The sequence below is a fragment of the Mytilus edulis genome, chromosome 9 (genome assembly GCF_963676685.1).
Source record: "Mytilus edulis chromosome 9, xbMytEdul2.2, whole genome shotgun sequence".
NCBI classification, from domain to species: domain Eukaryota; kingdom Metazoa; phylum Mollusca; class Bivalvia; order Mytilida; family Mytilidae; genus Mytilus; species Mytilus edulis.
The window spans coordinates 40,352,176-40,361,307 of record NC_092352.1 but is presented as its reverse complement, the minus strand read 5'-3'; the positions used below and the strand labels follow the sequence as shown (position 1 = coordinate 40,361,307).

At 34.5% G+C, this 9,132-nt stretch overlaps 1 protein-coding gene across 1 annotated transcript; it reads right to left on the bottom strand.

Annotated features, from left to right (window-relative positions):
* Positions 1-1,093: 1,093 nt before the first annotated feature.
* On the bottom strand, positions 1,094-4,682 carry LOC139488384 (tubulin alpha-1A chain-like). The gene is made up of 3 exons (XM_071273934.1): positions 4,528-4,682; positions 2,653-2,875; positions 1,094-2,315 (listed from the first exon to the last, which is right to left on the bottom strand). The coding sequence occupies exons 1-3, from the start codon at positions 4,528-4,530 to the stop codon at positions 1,186-1,188; spliced, it is 1,356 nt and encodes a 451-aa protein (XP_071130035.1). The 5' UTR covers positions 4,531-4,682; the 3' UTR covers positions 1,094-1,185.
* Between the last annotated feature and the right edge of the window lie 4,450 nt (positions 4,683-9,132).

The following is a 9,132-nucleotide window of genomic DNA, read 5'->3' as shown; positions in this document are numbered from 1 at the left end:
ATCAGCCGACCTATAACTTAAAAGTAATAAAAAAAGGACCACCATGAACCGAAAATAACTAACATTAACCAATGAACCATGAATATGAGGTAAAGTTCATAAAAACCCTCTCAGAAGGACATATTCAGCTTTCAATAAATCCATATGATACACCAAAATATAGTTGATTTTTTGTAATAGTTACCTGGAAAACAGACCAAACCAATTGACAACTACTTAGAACAATGAAACGTGCAACTGATTATGCCGACGAACCCTGACTGAAGGACATGTACACTATACCCTTCTTCAATGCTCCAATATTTGTAGCTAACCTTTTGGGTCTACTATCCGGGATATGAACCCAACCGTACCAAATCTTCGTTGTTAAATGAATCATGCACATGCATATAAATATAATATTTCCTAGGATAACATCAATTGAAATTGCCAAAAAATCGATTCCCCACTGATATTCAATTCTAATCAAGATAACGTTGATGTAGTAAACTGTCGAGATTACTTGCATTAACTGTCAAATGAAAGATAAAGGTACTGGAAATTTATCATTTTTTCATATTCACATTTCAAATGGGTCCCTCTTAATCCCCCAAATTATTCATTTACACTGGCCGCATTCAATAACAGTGAGCATACTCTCAGATCTGTACTTGAAATTATTTTTTTTGGGTGTTTTTGTGCTTTGTTTTAGTGCTGACCAGTTAGACCCTTTTCGCACAATTTTTAAAGTTAGTCCGCTGTTTCACCGCTATCCCAGATTTGGATGTTTTATACATTGCTACATGAAAATACGTTATGGGTTTTGCTCATTATAGAAGGCTGTAATGGTGACCTATAGGTGTTAACTGTCATTAGGTTTCTGGTGGAGAGTTGTCTAATTGGCAATAATACCACATTCTGTTAATTTTAAATAGTGTATTATTTTGAAATAGTTTGACTTCTACCGTAAAACCTTTCGAAGATTATTTTAAATAGTGTGTTATTTTGAAATAGTTCGACTTAAAACCTTTGGAAGATTAAAGAAGGATATCACCCAACCTATCACCAATAGAGAAAATGCTACTGAGGACAAATTAATGATTACAAAAAATAGTTTAGCTCTCATTACTTTTTGTAATCTTCGAAATTTAAATTACAAAGTTGTAATCTCAAGATTGTTCCGTTGTTAATTGACAAAAGAAATGTTTAATATTCTTCTCCTTCTTCCTCTCCTTCACCTTCTACGGAGTCAACTCCGACTTCTTCGTAATCCTTCTCCAAAGCAGCCAAATCTTCACGGGCTTCTGAGAATTCTCCTTCCTCCATACCTTCTCCGACGTACCAATGGACGAAAGCACGTTTGGCGTACATCAAGTCAAATTTATGATCAAGACGAGCCCAGGCCTCAGCAATGGCGGTTGTGTTGCTCAACATGCATACGGCTCTCTGTACTTTAGCCAAATCACCTCCTGGTACAACAGTTGGTGGTTGGTAATTGATTCCTACCTTGAATCCGGTTGGACACCAATCGACGAACTGGATGGTTCTCTTGGTCTTGATGGTTGCAATGGCAGCATTGACATCCTTGGGGACAACATCTCCTCTGTACAACATACAACAGGCCATGTACTTGCCGTGACGTGGGTCACACTTTACAAGCTGGTTGGCTGGTTCAAAGCAAGCATTGGTAATCTCGGCAACGGAGAGTTGTTCATGGTAAGCCTTCTCTGCAGAGATGACCGGAGCATAAGTAGCCAAAGGGAAATGGATACGTGGGTATGGTACCAAGTTGGTTTGGAACTCTGTGAGATCGACGTTCAAAGCTCCGTCAAATCTCAGGGAGGCGGTGATAGAACTGACAATCTGACCGATGAGTCTGTTCAAGTTGGTGTATGTTGGTCTCTCAATGTCCAAGTTACGTCTGCAGATATCATAGATAGCTTCATTGTCTACCATGAAAGCACAGTCGGAGTGCTCAAGGGTGGTATGGGTGGTCAAGATGGAGTTGTATGGTTCGACAACAGCTGTTGAGACTTGTGGGGCTGGGTAGATGGCAAATTCCAATTTGGATTTCTTTCCATAATCAACACTGAGACGTTCCATGAGGAGCGATGTGAATCCTGATCCGGTACCACCACCAAAGCTGTGGAAGATGAGGAAACCTTGAAGACCTGTACATTGATCTGCTAATTTACGGATTCTGTCGAGAACCAAGTCAACAATTTCTTTACCAATTGTGTAGTGACCTCTGGCGTAGTTATTGGCAGCATCCTCTTTGCCTGTGACTAATTGTTCTGGATGGAAAAGTTGTCTGTATGTTCCTGTTCTTACTTCATCTGAAAAATAAAATTTGTTTCAAATATTTCCACTAGGGTATTAGAAATTCTTCAATTGCATTGAGAGTCTTGTAAATACAAGTGTCTTAAAATTTGAGAGCTGATCATTTGCATTAGCAAAAAAATTTGCATGATCAGTAAATATCTTTATTATACTGTGTTTCACTTGTGGGTCATTCAAAGAACAAAAAATATATATCATTGGTACATTCTATTTAATAAAGTTTGTAACAACCATATTTGGAAATATATTTTGGTTTTCTTGTTGGGCTGCTGTCTCATTAACATATATATTTATCTTTCCTTTGAAAGATTTGATACTATTATAAACACTGACCTACTACTGTTGGTTCTAGATCTACAAATACAGCTCTGGGTACGTGTTTGCCAGCTCCAGTCTCACTGAAGAAGGTGTTGAAAGAGTCATCACCACCTCCAATGGTCTTGTCAGAGGGCATCTGACCGTCAGGTTGGATACCGTGTTCCAAACAGTACAACTCCCAGCAGGCATTGCCCATCTGGACTCCAGCCTGTCCAACATGTATACTGATGCATTCCCTCTAAAAAGACAGAATATAATTGAATTTATGTATCGTCAGCATGGTTTGTAACTTTATTACTGTTTTCTTTTTTTATTTATAAGCAAAGATGAGTAGATGATAACACAGGGGCAGATACAGCAATTTTTAAAAAAGAAGGGGGGGGGGGGTCCAACTATATGTCCTAATTCAAATGCATTGATCGTCAAAAAGGCTCCAACCCCGGATTCCCCTTCTGGATCCACCACTGTAACACTAATATGAAATGCCAAAATGTACATTTGTATATAAAATTCTGATTAAAATCATGGGTACATCTACTGGTATGTTACAACTGTAAAAGAAACAAATAAGACATCTAAAGATTAACATACAGTCTAGACATGGGTCGTATGTATAGTTTCTAACAGTCTCGAATAATCAGTTTGCGTATGTGTGTGTGTGAGTGAGTGAGAGAGTGTGCGTGGGCTAAAGATTAACATACAGTCTAGACATGTGTCCGTCTGTATATAGTATCTAACCAAGTCTCAAATAAATCATAGTATATGTTTGTGTGTGTTTGTGTGAGAGAGTGTGTGCGTGGGCTTGCATGATAGTCAGTATTTTACATGTCAAAAGCAAAAAAAGGATTTTTTGTTGAAACTAGTATATGTCTTTCATGAGAATGTTCATTGAGAACATTTCTATTGATTTCTATTTATATAATAAAGATGAAATACTGAAACTAAATCGATACAGCTATTGAAATATAAAAACCATTAAAGTTTTAGTGATGTTAATAAAGGATTACAAGACTTGGATCGTTCAATTAGCTTATAATTAACATTTACAATAAAAAATTTCCCATCCGCATCTTTTAATAAATTATTTAAATTCTGTTAATGAACTAGACCATGGTCCCATTGTGTTAATCTCATATTTTGCTATGGTGTCTCCATAGGGATAAAGATTTGTCATCCTGAATCATCTTTATTTTCTTGACGACTGAACGAACATTTTAATTAACACGATTGAAAATCAATAGTCTACTACTCCTAGATTCATCGACTGTTCAATAAACATGTACTCATCATGCAGCACGCATTCCACATGTGACCAATAATTCACGTTTTTTGCTCTTAATTTGTTACATGTATTAAATATGACAGTATGAATGTGTCATACTGGCTAGTCCTGATGTACGGGGACTTCAAGAGATACGTAGACCTCTTTACATATAATAATAATATAAGGACCAAAGATATATATACACGGTTCCCATATAATATGATGTTTTAAACCAGTTATATATGTGTAAATTATGACAATTATACAATATGCCTCTGGTAACACATTTTATATGCAATTTCTGTATTTTTTTCAGTTAATCAACTTGATAAACTTTCGCATATATATCTGAGATGTATAAGAGACGTTGTTTCTGGTAAAAGTCTGTGGAAAATTTAATTAACCGTTAAATTTTAGGCTCGTGCATTCATTTAATAGTAAAATCAGAGAAGACTAGTAAAATGAACTCACGTGCTAACAACTCCCGTGCCTGACAAGAAAACCCGAGAGTACTCGTCAGTAACTGAGCAAGTTTGGTTGGAAGCTATAAAGTTATTATATTGAAGACTCCGTCATTTCCCGAAGGCTCAGTTTAATAAATAATGTATCAAATAAAATTTACTTACCATTTTGGTTGAACTTAACGTTGACTAAGGAGGAAAACTTCGAAAAAACTTTAAAGCCTGAGCGAACAGTTAATGAGTCCACAGGTTTTAACTGATGTTAAACAGCCGGTATTTTCTTATATACTATACGGTTTGGCCTTGAGGCCCTTAAACATGTACATTCTGGTTTTACCATTATTATTCATTCAATTTCAAACTTCCGAATGTTTCATGATATCATTTAGGCGGAGCTTATTGTGTCTGCAGGTGCTTGTGATTTACATAAAAGAATTTAAAAAAAACATGGACTGACCTACCAATTGATGCTGCAGGGGAGAGTAGGTTGTTCCATAAACAAATTAAATGTTTGAATTACTTGCTTATGATTAAAAAAAAACAACAAAAAAGCGTATTAAACCAGAGACAGATATAAATTGTGTGTGTATATACATGTCTCCGATTTAATTTATTAATTCATAAGCCAACTTTTTATACCTTTTATTATAAACAAAATGTCTATATTGACGGCTTTATTTTTTCCGTATTGCAAATACATATCATCGGATAAAAAAGACACCATGGGACTGGTCACAGTTATAGTTTTCTGGTTATATTATAAGTTGGTTTATTTTGAAATGAAAGTTTAGATGGTTTTAATTCTGCTCAATCAATGTCTACAGCATTCATGGCATTGCGTCCGGGTCTAAATTAAAATAAGATAAATGCGTCATAAAAAAAGAATTATACCAAGGATTTATAACATCCCTTGTCTATACATACATGTACGGATCCAGCAATTTGAAAATCCCCAAAAAGTTTAATTAATAAAAAGAAATAAATAAATAAAAAAATAAACTAACAAAAAATGACCCCCCCCCCCCCCCCCGGATTCGCCAATGGCTTATAATACAGAAACAAGGAGATGTGGTTATGATTGCTATTGAAAACTATCAACCACAGCTCAAATGATGTGAATTTATTTGTATAAGCAATTATAGGCAACCATACGACCTTCAACAATGCCATGATGGAAAAAAGAAGAAAAACGAAGAAAAAAAACCCCGAACAAGTCTATGCAAAACACAACATTAAAAAACTTGACGTATAAACACGAATCCCACTGAAATAGGAAAAGTATTTTGATCAAAATGCCATGTATTTATACCCAGCTTAAACACAATTGAAAGTTCATTATTTGTTTTCTAATTACACTATAGTTTCCTGAGGTACACTATAGTTTCCATTGTTGAGGAATTGGGACGTCTATACATGTAGTTACTTTTGTCTGCTTTCAACCGGTAGTAAAACCATTTGCCATAGTTGGTCGTCCGTTAGGGTGCGCGGGATGTAAAAGTACGCAGCCAAGTCAGGTTAGAATGGGAACGTTAAACTCTTTGATGAGTCCAATTTTGTACATTCCGCCTCTCTTCTCCCTACAAACGAGTTAGCCATGTAAACTAAGAAAAAATAGAGTATCAATAGTTTAGATTACTAGATTTGATGCCCATCTATTCTTATTTCACGCGGGGAAGGTTGTTGAACGGCAACATCTCTGTCTCTATTCAATAGATCCTCATTTCTAGTGGCAGTCCAGATTTCTCAATCCTTCATCCGGATTGCCTCTATAATATAGGACACAACTTTTGTATTTATCATTGTTTCGTTAATATTATGAAAGTGCATGAAATGTTTGCCACTGAACGATAAGCACTGAACCAACAATCAATTTATTTATAGTTGGGTTAATAATTACAAAAAAAATATTAGAACGAGGGAATAAGTTAACCTGTAATTGTTTTTATATCGATTTATATAAAGAACTTAACATGTTTTTTTTCAAACGCATATTAACTAGCACTGCATGAAATGATACGTTTACAAAGTTTATTTATAAATTAAATTTCTAGTTTGAATTTAAGGTCTGATTTATGAAGAATTATTTTGGTAGTTTATGAAAGTTTAATAATTTTTTTAAATTTCTTATTTTCTTAAGTTTAATTCCGATTTATGGGTTATTAAACTTGTTATTTATTTGAAAAATAATAGCAGTTTAAATTTGTTATTTAAAAGGTTTAAATCTAGTTTATCACCGTTAAATTTTTCGTTTAATCATACGTTTATTTTTTATCAAAACTACTAATATCAGACGATTTAACTGAAATTTAATTTAGATTAAATAACAAGTTTATACTGATCAATTTTTGTTCGGTAAATTTGAAATTTAATGCCAGTTTTGGTATACGTTTATTTTTTATCGAAACTACTAATATCAGACGATTTAACTGAAATTTAATTTAGATTAAATAACAAGTTTATACGGATCAATTTTTGTTCGGTAAATTTGAAATTTAATGCCAGTTTTGGTAACGTGTTTTACATTGTTTTATCGGGGCCATTTTTAGCTGACTATGCGGTATGGGCTTTGCTCATTGTTGAGGCCGAACGGTGACCTATAGTTGTTAATGTCTGTGTCATTTTGGTCTTTTATGGATAGTTGTCTCATTGGCAATCATACCACATCTTCTTTTTTATATTATGTTTCTTCTTTAATTTCAATGATGAAGTAATTCTTCTTCTTAAGGGTCAACAAGGCTTCACTACTGTCATATGAATACATGTTGTACAAAATAAAATGGAGCGAAAACGTTATTAAGAAAACAAGACGACTTTACGATCGGGCTTATTATAATTGTTCAAAAGGAAGAAGAAGAAAAAAGAAACTTTCGTTGAAAAAATATTTACAACTTACGTAAATCAATATTTAAATCTTGAAAATCCCCCAAACCTTTAGAGATTTTCAAGTAAGTAAAGGTCTTCGTCAGATTTTGGACGTTCTGGTTTCTGGTTATCTTTTATCCCAGTAACAGAAAATACAAAACACAACAAATAACAAGAGCTTGGATAATGGCTAAATTTCATTGATTGATTTTTATCGTCTTTTATAAGGAACAATTCAGTTATGAATAGTTTAAACAACATGTATTTATCGAAGTACATATGTACATATCAACAACACAGATAGAATATATTTTTAGAAACAAGCAGTTTTGATTATCCCCCTTATTATAAACTAAATATATTTTGACATGTTGACATTTTTCTTTCATTTGATATTTATAATAAACATATATATACGAAATTTACTTCTATACAGTGCACTTTGTCAGATATTTTTTAAATATCGTATTACTTTTTTGATAATATTTATGATGGGATGTAACTCTTTTTGTCAACAATCATATCTGTTTCAGAGGAAAATATTTATTTTAAAAATAAGTTATCTCCCATTACATCGGAAAAGCGTAATGCCCGCGTCACACTGTCCCGATTTTTACGCGGATGGCAACACGATTATGGAAATTTTCAAAATCGGGACTGATCGTATCCAGATCGGGCTATTCGTAGTGCCATCTTTAACCATCGTAGAACCATCGGCCACTTTTCTAGCCTTCGGGGACAACTTCGGGAAGGGTTCTAAATTTTTTAACATGTTAAAAAATCCCCGAAGGTGCGTCCGATGTTGAGGGTTCGTATTGAGTTCGTATCACCATCCTCACCATCGTAATGTCACCGGGAATGCATCTTTGAACATCGTATTGCATTCGTGTTTCAATCGTTTCCATCGGGCAGTTTTGACATTACGATGTCTACACGAATGAATCACGAAGCTACCCGAAGGTCTTACGATGGCAACACGACTTCGTGAAGACCTCGTAATCCCGTCGTGTTGCCATCGAATAAAAGTACGAAGGCGACAAGATGGAACTACGACGGCAATAAATCAAGCTAAACGTAAGTTAATTTTCGCGCTAAAATACATTTAAAGTCCCATGCGCGATATGCACTGGTCAGTCTAATACGACAGTTAAGAAAGACGTTCACAAAATATGGAGCTCATATCATATGATTCTATGAGAACAAGAAAGGCGACAGCGTTGTTTCTATTAATTCAAATGGAACAAAAAGAGCAGCTATCACAGGCTCAGGATTTACTTTTACAAGTAAAATATTATTGTTTGTCAATTTTTCATATCAAGTAACATAATGAAAATCATAAACGCGCCTCGTACACCAACACTGCAGGTACACGTATATAGGGAAACCAACTTTTTCTTCGTTATTCTGATTTTTTATGTATCGTCTGAGTTGTTGTCACACGAATGTTTACTCCATAACCATTTTGTTTTCTATATGTCATATTTTGCCGCATTTGTTGCTTTCCTCACATCCTTCCTTTTGTCTATATTATTATGATATTCTCCTGGAAAGAGCTCTTTTTGAATAAAAGGGATCAAAGAACCCATTACCTTACCTTTAAGATAGATCAGTAAACATGGGCATAATTATGGGTGATTATTCCGACTAGTGCACACATTTTACAGTTCAAACAAGGCAATGCCGAGCGTGGCATCCCCTCGTATGTAACATATTGGGGACAAATATGGACACTATATTTGTATATGACACATGCAGAAAATGGTAAATTGAATATGCATATTTGATACATAAACTATTTTTTTAGAAATCAACCAAAACTTTCAGTGACTGGAAATACCTTTAATATTGTCTTTAGAACCAGCAGGTAAAAAAATGAGCAACCAATTTCCTGTGTATTATGCTATTTCA